Source organism: Aedes albopictus, chromosome 2 (genome assembly GCF_035046485.1).
Source record: "Aedes albopictus strain Foshan chromosome 2, AalbF5, whole genome shotgun sequence".
Classification (NCBI taxonomy): domain Eukaryota; kingdom Metazoa; phylum Arthropoda; class Insecta; order Diptera; family Culicidae; genus Aedes; species Aedes albopictus.
The window spans coordinates 40,509,388-40,528,331 of record NC_085137.1 but is presented as its reverse complement, the minus strand read 5'-3'; the positions used below and the strand labels follow the sequence as shown (position 1 = coordinate 40,528,331).

Here is an 18,944-nt window from a genome sequence, read left to right as displayed (position 1 = left end):
TTTTTTCTGGATATTCTAGGTCATCCAAACTATTCTTGAGTTTAGATCTTAAAGTCTACGGGTGTAATGATATCTTCTTTCAGTATACAAAGCTACGATTTGTAATCTATCATGCCCTGTTAATAGGCAGTATCAGATTAGTCGGGATATCCTAGATCATCCAAACTGTTCTTGAGTTCAGATCCTATTCTACGGGTGTAACGGTAACTTCTTTAATTATACAAAGCTACGATTTGTAATCTATCATGTCCAGTATGTCTTCTGAAAGTTCAATAGACAGTATCTGATCAGTCGGGATATCCTAAGTCATACAAACTGTTCTTGAGTTTAGGTCCTAAAGTCTACGGGTGTAACTGTTACTTCTTTAATTATACAAAGCTACGATTTGTAATCTATCATGTCCAGTATGTCTTCTGAAAGTTCAATAGACAGTATCTGATCAGTCGGGATATCCTAAGTCATACAAACGGTTCTTGAGTTTAGATCCCAAAGTGTACGGGTATAACGGAAACTTCTTTTATTATAAAAAGCTACGATTTATAATCTATCAGGTCCAGTATGTCTTCTGAAAGTTCAATAGACAGTATCTGATCAGTCGGGATATCCTAAGTCATACAAACTGTTCTTGAGTTTAGGTCCTAAAGTCTACGGGTGTAACTGTTACTTCTTTAATTATACAAAGCTACGATTTGTAATCTATCATGTCCAGTAAGTCTTCGGAAAAGTTAATAGACAGTATCAGATCAGTCGGGATATCCTAGGTCATCCAAACTGTTCTTAAGTTTAGTTCCCAAAGTCTACGGATGTAACGGAAACTTCTTTCATTATAAATACAAAGCTACGATTTGTAATCTATCATGTCTAGTATGTTTTCTGAAAGTTCAAAAGACAATATCAGATCAGTCGGGATATCCTAGGTCATCCAAACTGTTGTTGAGTTTAGATCCCCAAGTCTACGGGTACAACGATAACTTCTTTCATTATACAAAGCTACGATTTGTATAATGAAAGCAACTTGCAGCAACTTTGCCGAAGACTGTATTCTGTTTTATCGCTACCGCTTGAGGGTTAACGGTGCAAACAATAATGGGTCGCCATATGACCGGATCCGGCCGATACTTACTCCTGATCCTCCCCTCCGGGATCGACATCTGGCGGGGTTCCAGCTCCTTCTCGTTCTTGGACATCAGAAACCCGGTGAAGATGAGCCACACCACCAGCAGTGCGGAGATCTTCACGGTGCTAAACACCTTGCCGTGCTGCTGGTGCGGATGTCCATGCATACTGTGCATGGTGACCTCGTGTTCGTCCCCTTCGCCACCGTGATCCATAGTCGCGTTGTGGCCGTGCTTTTCCCCATTCTGTTGGTGTTTGTTTCCGGCGCGGGGCGATGGGGTGGCCGTCGCTGTCGTCGTTGCCGTCAGTTTACCACTGGCGCTGTCCGTTCCGTCCCCCCCATTCTGACTAGGGTTTGTGACTTTGATTGTGATAAACTCCTTGCTATTGTCATCTCCGTCGTCCGCCGAACAGTCTTCGTTCGGCAGCGGATCGTCATCGGGACCTGCGAAATGGGAAAGGGAAAACGGAACCGCTCAATCATGTGCCAATTTTGGTTTTATGGTGGCTGGCGAATTTGCCAACCCGGTGCGGTCATTAATCACACTGGAGCAAGCACATGTGTGATGTTGGAATCGGTGGAACGACCAATCAATTTCGTTGGAATTCGATAGACATTGGGATGGTTCATCCCCGTGTTGACAGAGCTGATGAGTAGCTAAGTAGATGGGATTGACGACGGGAGCGACAACTTGTGTGAGAAAATCGATAAATTACCGTCTAGTCGACGGTTTCAATTAGTAAAATGGACAGTCATGTTCGATTATTTTCCATTCTCGTTTTTTTTGTTAATGTGAATTGAATAAGATTAAGACATTAGGAAGGCGATTAATTACTTTTTTTCTCTGTCTGAATTATTGTAATATTTTCAATTGGCAGATTTTTTTTATTAGTTGTGTCGATTTGAGTACCTCTTAAGCGTGTAAGATACCATGCGTCTCCATTGAGCTATATCGATGAAGGTCAATCTAGAAAATTTAAGGAGAATCAAGCTTCCTGATCTTTGCCTTGATTGTTTATAAGTATACCCTTCTTTGCAAGTCCAGAGAAAAGGGATTATCCTGAATGTGAGAAACATTTTCTATTGCCAGCGTGATGTGATGCACCACTTGCATGGGGCCATCCTCAAAATACGTGACGCTTAGAAGTGGAAGGGGGTTTCAAAATATGTGACAAGCAATATTTCCAAAATGGATGAATATATATCATTGAATATGCAAGCGTAACTGGTGATCTATCGGTGTATGTACTTATATAAGCTCATTCATTGATATTTAATTGATTTCTTAAAATGTTTTGAAATACGTTGAAATTCGGAAGTGTTTCAACTTCTGAAACCTAAATTGAGACCTCCGTAAATTTTCTAGCAAACTCTTAGGAAGGAAACTTGCCCGAATCCCTTGAATTTTAGAAAAGCCTTCTGAAATCTCTTAAAAACCCATCGAGATCCCCAGGGAAAACACCGGGGAATCTCCCAGAAGGAAAAAGTTCATTTTGAAATGTTCGTCCGAAATGCATTAACGGTTAACGGCAAGCGTGTCCACCACTGATTGAAACCCACTGAAACCCAACGTTTAGACCGTTGGCAAAAAGTCAACGTATAGGCGGCCTTCCACGAATCCGACGGTCCCATCCTGGTTCTCTAATGAATATTGTTTGGGTATCACATGTAATGCGTGCACCTATCCCTGTCCACACACATGCACACACACATGTGTTTACAGAGGAGAGCAATGAAAGGTTACAGGTTCCTTTTTGGGTGTTTCCGAAGGTCTCATGTGCGTTACATGGAGTCCGAGTGGGTCTTAAGGGGGTTTCGGAGTCGTTTCAGGAAGTGTCAGAACATTTTAGGCTGGTTTCAGAGGCTTTACGGAAGCGTTTGTAGGGGTTTTGGTTTAGGAGGCCGGGGCCCGAGCCCCCACATTTTAGGGGCCCCCACAAAAACCTTCTTCTTAATTTTTTTTACATAAACTTTATTTTCGTATTGCTTTCTTAAGTATTGTTCGAAACCAAGAACAAAAAAAGTATACTAGAAATGGATACATATTTTGATACATTGTACAAAATCGCTCGTTTAACTTATAAATGTCATTCGGTTTTTCCTGAAAAGAAAGAGTTCTTAAATAACAGATTTTGTTTCGGTGAAAAAGTTATCATTGACAAAACAAAACTTTGATCTGCTGGTCTCTAGGCTTGTTTTGTCAGAGATAAACTAATCATATAAAATACTTTGGATTCTACAGGATTACAACTTGCGTCTTCGGATTCATATCTTTTAGTTTTAGTCCGCCATCCGTAGGCGATTGTTGGGTACCATTAGCGGAGCCAGCATTTTCTTTTTTCTTACTCACTCTCCTAAACATGCAGGAAAATGAGCGAGATGAAAGAGGAGGCAAGCTGCCCCCTCTTCCATCTGTTTCTTTCTCGTGTATGTTTAGGAGAGTGAGTAAGAAAAAAGAAAATGCTGGCTCCGCTGATTACTAATTACTAATTGCTTTCATTTAGTTTCCATAACATACGCATTATAAAACATCACTTCTATCGGCTGCGTCTGCGACAATGTTTTCTTTCTCTCTCACGCACACACGCTGCCCATAACTGCATATTTGTAACATTTGCAGTTTTTGTCAATATTGAGTTAATGTGAAAAAAATACCAAGTCGTTTTGTCTCATTAACAAATATTAACGAATGTAACCGCATAACAGGCACACTGGAAATACACACTGGCCTCATAGTGTACAATCAATCATATTTTGCTCTAATATTTTTTTGAACTACTCGCCCAGCATACAAGAAGAGCTGTAGAAGATTTCGTTGCGGAGTAATTAACTTTGAATTTTTGCCATTTTTTTTTAATTTAGATCCTTTTCCATACTAGTGCAAGTTGCAAACTTTGAGCTCAATTTTCTCCAATGCCTACTTTTGTCGAATGTGACTGTTATGCAGTTATGGGCAGAAAAGTGTGAAGAAAATGTTGAAAACAATGGAGAAACGGACAGTGCAAATCAGGACGGAAACTACTGTGGCGACATTGGTAAATGGTCCAAATCCGGACGTAGTATTCAAGCAGCAGACTACTGGATCTAACGAGGGCCAAGAGCAGTGAACAGTTGCGACGAAACGCTTTTCGAGAAGTATTCAGTCCATCAAGAGAATAGAAATATACTAGAACTCCAATGGCGCTGTAGTCATATTTCGTATTTAATTATTTTAATAACTTTAATTGCAATAATTTACTATTTACAAGTGTCCATCTTGTAGAGGACCTTTTGTTATTGTAAACAAAATTAACTTGACACTTCTAGTACCGCTGCTGACGCTGTAAGGGCGTGGCAAACTAGATGTTAGTCACACGAACAGTCACGACATTGGACTTCTGTGGCTAGTTATTCTACTATCAAGAGCGTGTTGATAAAGTCGGTGACAGGAAGTGCGTTAAGGCAATGTTTTATCGTAAACTACGTAGTGGTCAGCTAGTTTTTCGCGATTGGCTTTGTTTTTCTGCGGCGACTGGTAAATTATACTGCTTCTACTGCACGCTGATGAATGCTGCATCGCAATCAAATTTCTGCGGGGAAGGGTTTTGTAACTGGAAGCGTGAGCATGAAAAAATCGTTCTCCATGAAACATCAAAATTCCATCTGGAGGCCATCGTTGCATATTCTGTGCGATCAAATCAGCTTGGAAGTGCCGACCCAAGTTTTCGCACTACAGGTTTGTCTTCTATATTTATACGTTTGTACACCAAAGGTTTTCAATGAAACAGCTCGCACTTGCTGGGGGTTCCATTCACTCATTGAAACATTTAATAAATGGCTGCCAAGCTTCTTCGAGCTACTTCAAGTTTGTTTTGAAATTTATTACATGGGTAGTTCGAATAAAAATTAAACTTGTATTAATTTCGGCAACTTATCATGCTTTAGAAACATCGCATATTGTAATTAAAATTCAGTAATGCTTTCCAAAATGCATACATTATTTTCTGAATGAAGCTTTTTAAATAAAGCTGCCAAAAAAACATGTTTATCGTTGTTAAAGTATAGGCAATATTGATAGAGTTCTATTAAACATTCAATATTCTGTTTGTTTTTCATTATTTACAGGAAGAGTCAACAAATTACTGGCGTGAAGTGCTCCGTCGGGTGATAAGCACTGTAAAGTTTCTGTGTCAACGCGGATTAGCTTTTCGGGGAAATGATGAAACGTTCGGTTCCTCCAGCAATGGAAACTTCTTGGGCATTCTGGAGCTCATAGCTGAACATGACCCATTTCTTGCCCAGCATATTGAGAAGCACGGCAATAAGCAAAAGGGGCATGTAAATTACCTTTCTTCCACGACTTGCGAAGAGCTGATAGAAATTATGGCTAACGAAGTATTGCAGACTGTGATCAGTCGACTGAAGGCAGCAAAATATTTTTCCATGTCTGTTGACTCATCGCCAGATGAAGCACACATTGACCAGCTTACAGTTGTGTTTAGGTACATGGAAGGGTCAAATCCGGTCGAGCGCTTTTGTACATTCATCCCGAATTGTGGACATTCAGGAAAGGATGTGATGGAGGCACTTCTTAATTTCCTTGACAAGCACGGAATTGACATTGATGATTGCCGCGGTCAATCGTATGATAACGCTCAGAACATGGCAGGGAAGTACAAAGGCATGCAAGCATTGGTAATTCAGCGCAATCCAGCTGCAACTTTCATTCCATGCTGTGCCCATTCGCTTAATTTGGTGGGCAAGTCAGCAGCCTTAGCATGCCCATTTGCTGTAAAGTTTTTCAGTTTTGTTCAAAGCTTGTACAACTTCTTCACGTGCTCATATGGACGATACCAGGTTCTTACAGAAGCGTTGGAGTGTACTGACCTTGAGTGATACGAGGTGGTCTTGCCGATCGGATGCCGTTAAAGCGTTGCTGTATGGGTATTCTGCGATCAAGACTGCTTTGACGAATATTTCCAACAACGCGGGCGAGAAAGATATTGTAAAAGCTGAGGCTAGAGGACTTTTAAACAAAATGTCGAAAATTGAAATCGCTATCTACACCAAGTTTTGGTACGACGTTCTCTAGCGGTGTAATGCAACGACGCTTGTGTTGCAAAATAACACCACTACCTTGAACATCGCTGTGGCATCTATGAACGCTCTGAAGGAGGTCATCAATTCAAGAAGGAGCGCATATGACGATTATGAAACAGCTGCTATCGATATGGCTGGCACGGCAAATTACGAAGACGTGCGGAAACGAGCGAGAAGTGTCCGGCTCGATTATCCTGGATCATCGAGGACAGCTGAAACTACAACAGCAACTCCTTTGCTAAGTGTAGAATTAGCATAAGTTAAAATACACGTAAATACAAACAAAAAAAAAAAAAAAACAGCAACTCCAAGGGAAACTTTCAAGACCGAAGCTGAAATTCCAGTGATCGACACGCTTGTTCATTGCCTGGATGAAGGATCAGCAGCGTATCAAGTGATAAGGGACCGTTTTGGGTTTCTGTAGAATGTAGATGCTAGTTCATCGGAGTTGGAACGCGGTTCGTCCAAACTGGAAGCAGGCTTTCCTGACGACCTGGAACCGGATTTGGGAAATTCGTTTCAACTATTTGCGTACATAAAACAAACGGGAATACCTGCTGACTCATCTTCTGAATCGTTTTTGTACAGATACCTCTACGAGAATAACCTGCAGAGTGCGTTTCCAAATGCGGAAGTGGCGCTACGGATATATTTAAGCTTGATGGTAACGAATGCTAGTGGGGGAAAGGTCATTTTCGAAGATGAAAATCATCAAGAACCGGTTGAGGACGAGTATGGGTGATGAGAGGTTGTCAAACTTGGTAATTCTAAGCAGTGAGAATGACATTTTGAAGGAGTTGGATGTGGACGGCATCATAAGCAAGTTTCGTGATAGCAAGGAACGGAAGAAACATATTTGATCGTTAAACAATTGAAGTAGCAAATGGAAGAAACAATACAGAGAATACGAAACAGAACGGATGCTTAACCGTAGTGTGGCCAGCAAAAAAACACCCGTAGAAGGCCGGCAGGGTACCCGGGTACCCACGAAATGGAAATGATCACATCTCAGCGATTCTTCCACCGATTTTAAAAGTTTTTGCCTCATTCAACTCAGAAACTCATTATCTATCGAGATCGTATTTGGTTGGACCGGTCCGATCACCATAGGTACCGAAAAATCCGGATTTCCGGATCCATGTTTTTATACAATACAATATACGGGATTTTCGGTAGGTTCGTAGCAATTTCGGTACCAAGCATCGTAAAATTGCTTTGGCATATTGTATCTGACCGGCCTGGAATCATAAAACGTGTTGACTTTGAAACTGTGATTTCGGAACACGCTTCCCGTGGGGCCATGATTGACCATGAACACTTTAAGGTATCTTAGCCTTAATAATGTATGATTCAATATGGTATAAGGACATGCTCCCAAAAATATGGATTTTCCGAAAACCACGGTGATTAGATCGGTCGAATCAAATATTTTCCCGATAGATGATGAGTTTCTGAGTTGAATGAGCTAAAAATTTCCAAAATCGTTGAAAAACTGACGGAGATATGATCATTTCAAATTCGTGGGTACCCGGGTACCCTGCCGGCCTTCCACGTAATAAAAAAATGCTCCCCCTGCCTCTCCTCACTTTAAAATTCGGTCAACTCCATTAATTGATGTATTTCACGAGTTCTAAGATCTAACAGAGTTTCGACATCCTAGTCTCAATAACCATTAAAATATCGAGATTTGAAATTGAAAAAGGTACCCGGGTACCCTGCCGGCAACATAAGTGTTAATTCCTTCCCCAAATCCAAAAGACCTATTTTTTATTTTTTTTTGGCGTTGTTGGGGCCCCCACAATCCTTAATCCGGGCCTGCATACCTGGGTACCAACGGGCACGGCTAGTCCTTGCCACCCATCTTCCCCATCAGCACCTGTCGCCCAAAAAGTTACAACTCCGGGTGAAATTCCCATTTTAAAAACGTAGAAACTGCTGTAGCTATGCCACTACGACAAAAAATTTCACTTGTGTGAGGGCACGGCATAAATAACACAAGGCAGGCTAGTAACCTATGTAAACATACATTTTGGATGTAAACATGTGACGTCTTTTTAATCATTCTTCACATGATCATATTTATGTGGAGTACTAGATCGCCTCTGAACGATTTGAATTACGTCATCAAAAAACTGTCAGTTTTCCGGAAGATATCACCTTCTAAATGTTGTACACCGTGTGTGAGGGTAAACAACTCCTAGCAACCCTAACAACCCCACAGAAACCGATAGAGTACAGCGTAAGCAAACTCGCCAGCAGTCGCCCCCACCACCCCGTCATAAGCCTCTCCCCGCATCTACTGACTGCGTATATGCCAGTACCTTCCATTAAATTTACCTTGGTCTTGACCTTGTTTAGCTCTTGGTTCCCTATACAGTCAGGTTTTTTTTTTACGCGGGAGATATGTACCACATAAAAAAAATTAAAAAAAAAAAACGCGTAAAAAACTATCACCATTTCTCGACGAATCATTCAAAAATAAGAAAAAAAATGTTTGAAGTTTTTATTTACGCGGCCGCGAAAATAGAAACCGCGTAAAAAGAGCTGACTGTATCGCTCCCTACTTTGCCAGGTCCCCGACATCAGCATCAGGGACTCCTCATCAAATTACTCGTTCTTAGGTCGTCTTGGAGCAGTGTATATGGCACTCACGAAAGATCTCCATCCTGGGCGATTACCCGACATCGTCCTGACTAAAGGCTGTTCATAAACCACGTAGACCAAATTTTGGCCATCATAGACTCCCTCGTAGACTTTTGTCTATACAAAAAATTTGAAATTTGTATGGAGCGTAGACTTTGGTCAGACCTCCTCTGATTTCGTTGTTGAGGCTGCGCCGCCATGAACCTCTGGGTCTGCCTCTTCTGCGATGTCCTGATGGGCTACAATCTAACGCTTGTTTGCAGATTTTGTTTCCGGCCCTGCGTAGCGTGTGGCCGACCCACCTTCACTTTCGCTCCCGAATTTATGTCTATCGGCTTTTGATGACATTAACGATCGCGTTGGAGCTCCACGTTGGAAATCCAATTATGAGTCCACCAGGCACGAATTATATACCGCAGGCATTCGTTGATCAAGACCTGAAAATTCGGATTTTGGTGCATCGACGAATCTGATTGTTTTATTTACCAAACAGTTATTAAACTCGCAAAGGCAGCCATCGCCTTCTTGATTCGTGCACTTATTTCGATCTTGGTGCTACCATCGGTCGCTATTCGACTACCAAGATATTGGAAGCTTTCAACATTCTCTACTGCTTGCCATGATATTTAACGTGAAGCTGGAAGGATTGACCGTGTTTACATCCAACGATTTGATCTTGTTGACGTTGATTGTAAGACCTGCCGCCGAGGAGTAATCGGTAAGATCATTGAGCTTACTCTGCATCAGTGCGCCGTTGTGCTAGGCAAGCAACGTCATCAGCCAGTTCGAAGTCTTTTAGGTGCTCCATGATACACCCGATTCTTTATTTGCACGGATCTAGTTTTTGATATAACTCTGTCAATTTTGAAGCGATTGTTGGGACCCCTAAAATTTCTACCATTAGTGACGTCAGACAAGTGTCGGTCATCTACCAGCACATGGTCGATTTGGTTTCAAACTTCGCCGTTTGGGTGTCTCCAGGTGTGATTGCAGATATCCTTGCGTGTAAAGTAGGTCCTACCAGAAGGGATTAACAACAGCATAAGGAGGTGTGTTATTCGGGCAAAATTACTGAATAACAGAATCGATTATTTTTAAGCTATTATCATAACATATTATGTTATGAATTTGTCTGCCATAAGCGGCAAAAAAACAAATATCATAACAAAAAATATTCCAGGGAAACCATTTTCATAACTTGTTTTGTTACTTACAATAGCAACTTAATAACAGTGAATTCGGAAAATATTTCTATAACAAATTTTGATATTAATATTTATTGATAATAATTGGAGAGCAAAATTTGTTATGATATCAAACTCGTAACTTAGTAAGTTATAATAACTGATTATATGAAATTATTCATTTAGTCTTACAAACTCGCCAATAACATGAGTTTTATTCGTTTGACGTAAGAAATATTGTGAAATAATCGAAAAATACTGTACATATACAGCTTTTAATTTATTTCAAGTGATTTGAAGTTGGTTCACAACGCAAGATAATTGAACTTTAGTAATTTCTGTATTTTCAAATAATACGACTTCCAGCTGTAATTAATAAACTGTTTTACTGGGATTGTTTTCGGAGCACGGTATTATACTTGGAAAAGTTTGGTCGTCGATAGCCATTTGTGACTTTCGTTTAGTTTTTTTTTCAGCATTGATACTGAAGATTTTTCAAAATACTCAACAGTTTTGCAGAACATTTTTGGTATATTAGAAATATTTCACAGATTATTAATTTTTCCTACCTTACAGAACTTTAACCAGAAATATCTGCAATATTTTTCCTAAAATTCCTCCATCGATTTCTCTAAGGATTCCGTCAGAAATTCCTTCTGTGTTCTGTGTCAAGGAACTTTTCTGAGGAAGCTGAAGTCAGAAGGACAGTACCAACTAAGCACACTACTCCTAGCAGGCAGTCTTTGTCATCAATTGACCCGTGGAAGCTTGCGGATCAGAGCTCTGTAGCACGCTACAGGTAGTCGACTCACCATAGCGAGGATAGGCTTGAAGATAAACTCAGAATAAAAAAATAAAAGAAATAAAAAAATAAAAATAAAAAATAAAAAATGTAGAGATTAGGTTTGTTGGATCCAGTTGATGAGAGATTAGAGCATTTTAAATCAAAAGTAGATGCAGATCGATTAACTTTGAATTCCAGGATGATTTTCATTTTCTCTGGGTTCAATAAAAGCCTCAGTACAATGAGGATTTATGACTTCAAGGAAAAACACATTTCCTGCACGACATTAGTGATAAAGCTTCAACCCATTAGGCTGTCAAACATTTGCTTCAGCAAATGATTGCCAATTGAGCCTATTTGCTAAACGATGGATCCAGAACAAGCTCGATTTAGTGCACCATCTATCTCAATTGGTTTTGCAAATAGTGAAATGTTCAATTTCCTGAGAAAATAATCACGAATCAACTAGGCTGCCTGAAGTGACGATGAGAATCACAATCCACAAAAGTACACAACTCTTCTATTCTCCCGGCTGATTATTATGGAGAAATCACGCAAACGACACCATCATTGCTCGGTTTTCGTACCTACAGCTGGCGGCAAGCGCTACGTCTTGATCCATCAGCGAAGTATAATGCACGCCACGCCAATCACGCCAACCACACACAGCTGGCCTGGAGATCTGCGAGGAACAATTGCAGCCACAATAAATCTCCCGGATAATCCCGGCCCGCGGACCATTTGGAGTCGGACTCAAAGAGACTAATTAGCATAAAATTTGTGCAGCCATAAATCAATTGTAAATAAATGCCGCTCGCTGCATCTTGGACTTGGGTGCCCGCCATCTCTGACCGAAAGATAAGATATCGCGCTCGGTTGATTGGTAAATTTACAGCTCCATTGTACGGGGCAGGGTTACTTACAATATTTACCGCGCCAAGTGAAATGGCCTACAAAACTGCTACACTGTATGGTTGGGTTTAAAGAATGCGGAAAAGGAAGGAAAAAAACTTCCAGCTGACATTGACCTTATCCGTGAACTCGAATCATTTCGATTCTTTGTATTTTTGGATGTAAGTTGCCACCAGCGCCAGTCGGTGGTATTACATAGATTGGTCGTTTCCTTCGTAGCATAATGGGGAATTTCAAGTTCAATACTGGACAAAAAACCTGCGATGTACAGTCAAAATGTCAAAATCATTCATCAATCAAAAGTTCACAACTTTTTAGTACGCGTACGAATGTGTAGTTAATGCATTTTCAGTAGAACGTGACCATTTATTGAACCAATTTTCATAACTTTTTATAGCAATGGGTACTGGATGAAATATTTTCTCTTTAGACTAAACATATGACTTTGCTCAGGTTTATATATTTATTAGCCCTAGCTCGAATTGTTTGGTTTTAAGTTACATAGTTAATTTTAAGTAGAACTTTGCAGTTAAATGAACGAATTTTTAAATAATTATATCGGAATTATTGGATTACATATTTTTTTTATGAGAAGATTCAAAAGGATCAAATACCAATTCAACAAATAATGCTTTTCGGATTTTGTTCCATCAAAAAGCCTACTGTCCATCGTAGTTTCCACGTAAAATATCCTGCAGTATGTACTACAACAGTGAGATACAGAAGACGCCACCACTCTGCGTGACGCAATATCGATTTTCGTCTGCATCAATTTTGGTTTTTCTTTTTCTACTTGAATCGTTGGACGATACTATGTTGTTGGGTACTGCTCTGCCAGAGGGAAAATCATCAAACTTGCTTGGTGGCCGGGCTCAATATAGCAGCTGCTAGCTTCGGGGGATGCCCCAATGAGGGGCTTGCTGACTGACTGGAAGCAATGTGTTGTTTGTTGTGATACTGGCCTGGCGTTTTCCTGGTGAATCGTCCAAACAAATGAGTAGTAAAAGAGTGATTGATTGGATTGGGTTTTGGTGTAAATACACTTTTTTTATTATACTTGTGTAAACATTTCATTATGACGATCAAATGGTACAAGGACATTAGAAAATTGAAATTTGAAACTGGAAACGTAAGAGGAACTGTATGCAAATTCATGTGACACAAACCTATATTTTGGACTGAACTGGACTGGTGCTGATTACTTTAAAAAAATAGCTGAAAATAGGAATTCGTGTGTTCTTTCAAATTTAAATTACATAAGAAGAGAAATACCCAAGTTTGAGCCGAAAATACTAAGATTTAGAGATATAAAACGCGTAGATTTTTTTTTCTAAAATTATAAAAAAAATGTTTTTTTTTTCATCTTTTTACACACAATTTTAAATCTTGGGCGCTACATATAATTTCACCAATTTTAAACCTTTAAGGATGCTTTCGAAGATATTTGTATTGCCTCTAGAGAAATGTTGGGAATGACATGTTTCATAAAACAAACTCGACATTTTTATTCACCAAGAACCGTTAAAAAACGAGAAATTCGACAGAAAATGTTGGCTAAATATTTTAAGTTTCGGTCTTGAAATGAGAATTTTATCAATAATAAAAATAAAAATGATTAAAGTTTTTGTTTTTTAAATTTTTGGAAACATCTTTCTCATCGTTCCATAACTTTCGATAGGGTGAGCGATTTGTTGTCGGCCAAATTTCTTGAAAATTTGTCGTTTAATTCAGTTTGTTTGGGAAAGATTTGAGGCCAATTTTCAAAAGGTTTTAGAAAGAACTCCTGACGAAGAGAACAAAACGACCGAGAATACGTATATTTCCCTATGTTGCTTAGTACTTGATTTCGAATAAAACTGTCAAAAATCTTCCTTACCTTGAATATTACGTGAAAAAAAGTAGGAATGTTTTGGCAGTTTTTGTTCACGACAATTTTAGATAATGAAACTATCTGCAAAAACATGCTGAAAGATTTGAAATTGGTTAAACAGTTGAAAAGTCATTCTTGTTTTTCATTTTTTTATGAAAAGTAGAAAAAAAAAGAAATGAAAAAAATATATATTTTAGGTGAGTTCTAATTAGGCTGATACAAATTTAATTTTGATTTTTTGTCTCCCCCTCATTCAAAATTTTTTGGCTAGATTTTACATTTTGAGGGGGCAGATAAAAAATATTTATCAAAATATTGGGTCTTGCCAAAATATCTTTAATAAATCCGATGAGTTTTAATATTTTTTCAGATTGAATGCTTTATTAATTTTATTCTCCCCCTCGACCAGCCAAAGAGTGGTGGGACAAAAAGTAAAATAAATATATGTAACGGCCTTAGTTTATTAAATAATCAGTTAAAAAACCATGCTGGAAAATTGAAAATTGGTAGGAAATTGACAAAGTTATGGTAATTAAAGTAAAAGCATCTTTTTATCACTCGAAAATCTAACACCATCAGAAATTTTGATTCAACATTCCCACAAGTTTTTTTTTCTACTTTTTGAAAAAAATAAAAGCATATTGACAGCTTGTAAAATAAAAGCTCTGGAAACACAAACAATTGTGATTGAGTTCTCATTTTTTTTACAGAAGTTACTCAAAATAAATGCTCAAAGTTTTTTTTTAATAATTATAAAATTTCCAAAACATCGCAAAAATATGCAAATCGTTATCGAGTATCTGATGCTACTCCAGAAATCTGTAGTGTCTCTTACATGTAAATCAGCTTCACGAAACATTTGTTTTTTTTAATGCTTGCTTCCCGGTCAAATGTTCATTCATGTTGCGAGTTGCACGAAATGTCCTCGCGGGCCGAACGTTGAGCTGTTCTGTTCTACATAGTCTTGTTTTGGATAGTGTTTAATATTTTAAAATTGCAAGAGAGAAGCGCCAATAGTTCATTGGTATATAATTGAAAAAAAAATAAATAAATAAAATAAAAATTATCAAAAAAATAAAATATTTTTTTTCCCAAAATTTCAAAGTTTTTCTAACTGTCACATTCAGCCAACTATTTTGTTCTACCGAGCTTAAAATATAGTTTTACAGGTATACCTTGATTTAGTGGACATTTCAATTTTTTAAACGTCTTTGAAATCGAATTTTACATAAAATCGAAGCTAACATTTTTATTTTATTTTTATTTAAATTTTATACCAAAATGTACCGAAACATATAAAACCTGCATAAAAACTGAGTTTTCGATAAAACGCTCGCAGTTTTTGGCATATATTAGTAATTCTTGTTTCATATCGAATAAACCGCTATCTTGCTAGCTTGTTGCGACCGAAATCTTTTGTTTCCAAAAATATGCATGGTTGCTTCAAAAGCCAATATTTTGAGCGTTACAAAGAATCTATTTACAAATCTTGCATGAATTGCTTCACCAATTCCTATTGTTTTGGTACTAGATTTTTTTTTCCGAAAAATTCTTCGGAATTTCCTTCAAGCATTGTCGCAAGCGATCTTCCAAGAATTTATTCGAAAACTTTCTCCGGGGTTTGCTTAAGGAATTACTCTAAGGATTTATTATTTTGGAAATCTGAATTTCTGTCAAAAAAAATTGCTGAGATCCATTCGAGAATTTTCTGCAGGGATTCCTAAACTGCCCTTCACAAATTTTGCAAGAATTTTTTTTCAGAAAATCTCCCATGACTTTTATTAGAAATTCGACATATGATTTCTTCAGAAATATCTCCAGATTTTCCTCCAGAGGTTGCTTTAAAAATTTCTACAATGATTACTTTGAAAAAAAAAACTGCCACAGATTTTTCGATAATTCTTTCGCGGACCCTTGCATGGATTCCTTTAGAAAATACTGCAAGAGTTCGTTTAAAAAAATCTTGCATAGATTATTCCAAAATTTCGTCTACGTATTTCTTCTGTTTGTTTTTTTTAATAGAGAAATTTTTCAAAACATCAATCTAGAAAACCTTCCAGTTTTCAAAAATACTCCTTGGATTTTCTCAAATGATTCACGAATACATTGAGAATCAGAAACTCAGAACTATTTCAAAATTTTCTTAGGAGCTTTCTAAATAATTTTCTCCAAGGATTGCGAAATTATAAAAGAGATTTTTAAGGATCACAAAATTTCTTCACATTTCTGGGAGGAAGGGCGGGTTTGCATACAAAAATATTTTATACAAAAAATCTTACAGTCGAAAAATCTTAAAAATCCCCTACATAATTAATACACAACTCCTTAAAAATTCTTTCATTCCTCTAGGAATTTCTCCAAAGGAATGGAATCCAAAGCCTACACGAATTCATTTAAAAACATGTTTAGGATTTCTATTAGCGGAATTCTCCAGGAATTTTTTTTCGAAAATTACTCAAGAGGTTTTGTTAGGTGTTCCACCAGAGGTTTCCAAGCGTTTCTTCATGTGTTCCTTCTAAAATTTCTTTAGAAAATCCATCTTATGGGTTCTTAAAATATTTCTGTTTGTTTTTCGAAATTCTTTCAATAATTTATTTAGCATTTTTGTCAGATTTTTTTCAAATTCCTATATTTCTTCGGCGATACTTTCGGAAAAATCTTTAGAGACTTATTTATTTAGATTTATTTCAGCTTTTTTTTGTTTACCCAGAAGGGGCATTCGTCTCTATTTGACGTTTATTATTGGAAAAATAAAGATACATAATAGCTTATTGCTAAACGACTTATATTTTCAATATTTTTCAAGAGCCTAATAATTTTATCTTCTGCTTGCTTACTGTTACACAAAATCTCGCTCTTTCAGCAATTCAAAAGTTGTTCCATTCTTTCAGAAGTTGTTCCAGCAGTTCCTTCAGGAATTCCTCAAGCGGTTCCTTCAGAGATTCCTCCAGGAATTCATCCATGGGAATGTACTAGTGAAGGGGCGCTGAAATCGGGGAATCTTTGACTGACTAGTTCTGATATTACCATGAGCACTGGAAATAGATTATCACACATCTTGCCAGTGAGGTCTCTAGTTAGCCTAGTAATTAAGGCTACGGATCACTAATCCGGAGACGGCGGGTTAGATTTCCGTTCCGGTCGGAAAAATTTTCTCGACTACCTGGGCCTATAGTATCATACAAATTGTGGAATTCAAGAAGCTGAGTACACGCCATGATAGTATATGGCACCTACCAAAAAATATCAGGTTTATATGACATTACAATTCTCGGTGAGGTAAACAAAAGAAATGTTAAAAGAAGTTTGTTAGAAAGCTTTGAGGAAAAGTCTGGTCGAATGGGCAGTTACATCCGCCAAAAATATTGTCATTGTTAGCCCTCTAATACCCAAATTTTTATTTTGATCTAAATATCATTTTTCGTCATCTAAAATCGATTTAAATATGTTTTGGAAGATGATTCTTTTCAATTCTCGATTTCGTGAATTTCAGTTACTGATTTTTTCATTTTTTTTTTATTTTTGAACATCCTCACACTTTTATATTTTTCCTGGAAGCCTATTTGGGGTGCGGATTTTTCAAGATGAAAACATTTTGAGATTTTATGATTATTGTTGAAATATTTTTATTTCTATTTTTTTCATAGAAAATTTTATTTTCCGTGTAATTTTAAGGAGAATAATTTTAGAGTGTATTCAATTCTCTCAAACTATTAAACTATGATAAAATGATTTGAGAAAAATTTAAAACATGTTTATTGTAGCGGTTCAATACAAAATAAACAATGACTACTAAAAGGTGACTATAACATCAATTTTTCAATTATTAAAAAAAATGTAAATACGTTTTAAAATACACCAAAACCATTTTGAGATGTACAAAACAGTCCTAAATATCAGCAAAAAAAAAAAAGATTTTCCACGAAACAAAAATTACAAAAATGCTCAAACTATACCCCGTTGAAGGCGGGGTTGGGTATATATATGAGGGATGAATGACCATAAGGTTAAAGTCCCTCTCTTGCTCATCGACAAAGCAAGAGATATTCAAAGTCAAAAAGGGAAGTATGAGGAAAAGATGAATATATACATAAAACTAAGTATGTTAGGTCAGGTATGCTTTGCCTTTATTATGTGTGCTCCACAAAACAATTTATTGATATGAAGTGCTCCGCGTGCCAAAAGGGTAGAAACCCCTGCATTATAAGCACAGACAAACAGACATACTACTCAAATCGAAATCATCGCACGATTTAACGGTCATTTTGAAAATAACGTGTGGTTCGGACTGTGCTCGCATGTGTCATGGTGGCGCTGCTGTGCCTACAACACCTCTCAATTTTGGAGAGAAATGAACGCGACGCCGATCAATGTTTACATAAAATGACCCAATCATGAACCTTCATTCATATTTTATGAATGGATGCCGCCACGGGGGAATGGTCACCTTCTAAATTTTTACATCGAGCCGAGGGAAACAACCATGGAAACAACACCTGCAAATGAATGCTTCGGATTGAGCATTATAGAGGGTGCTAGTGAGATGCCAAACGATGTTTTTGAAGCAATTTTCTTCTAAGTAGTATGTCTGTTTGTCTGTGTTATAAGTCACCATAATATAAACTACAAGTTTAACACTGATTGGGTATTAAAAATTTTACCATTAAAAAAATGTACATAATATCGAAGTACATAAAATCGAGGGTCCACTAAATCGAGGTATATCTGTGTAACACAGCGAAATGTTGTATAGTCTCAGAAGAAAACTCTTGTGTCTCAGTATCAACCCACTTACCCTCTGGTTACTCAAAAAATAATCTCCGTGCTTAACAGCTTGTAATCAAAAAGCCCAGATTCGCATGGTTTGCCTTATAAATAAAAGTAGCTTAAAATTGAGATGGGCTGGAGCAAAACTGAGCTCGAATATGGTTTAAGCGACTCAAAATTTGTCATAAGTTTGCTTTTGAGATAGACCAAAAGTTTAATTTTGTTTCGCAGTGTAATTTACGATGTGTAAGATTCATCATGTAAATCAAATGAACATGGCGCAATGACACGTTTATGAGTTTATTGTCTCAACATTCAACATGGAACGAGCTCACGAGCTTTTGTTTGTATCAATCCGTGTTCTATAAGCTTTCATGCTGCACTGTAGCATTAACACCCACGTTATGTTCTTAGCAAGAGAGTGTAAGTCTATGCAAGTGAGTGTGTTCCGTTCCCATCTTTGGTCGTGTCCGTTGTTTAGTGTTAAGTTTCGTTCATTCTGTACAGCCTCTGGCTGAAGACGGTGTACGTGCTACTATACGTATCTCACCGCGTTCCAAAAATCGCGCCAATTGATTGAAAATTGGC

General features: G+C 37.7%; 1 protein-coding gene across 8 annotated transcripts in view; it reads right to left on the bottom strand.

The window, feature by feature from the left end:
- The window catches only part of LOC109621844 (P protein), a 284,696-nt gene that overhangs the window by 15,993 nt on the left and 249,759 nt on the right, over positions 1-18,944 (bottom strand). For all 8 annotated transcript variants that reach the window (XM_029871101.2, XM_029871100.2, XM_019695783.4 and 5 more), the window contains one exon: positions 1,124-1,561. In XM_029871101.2, coding sequence (XP_029726961.1) covers positions 1,124-1,561 — 438 coding nt within the window. The remainder of the gene's footprint in view (positions 1-1,123; positions 1,562-18,944) is intronic.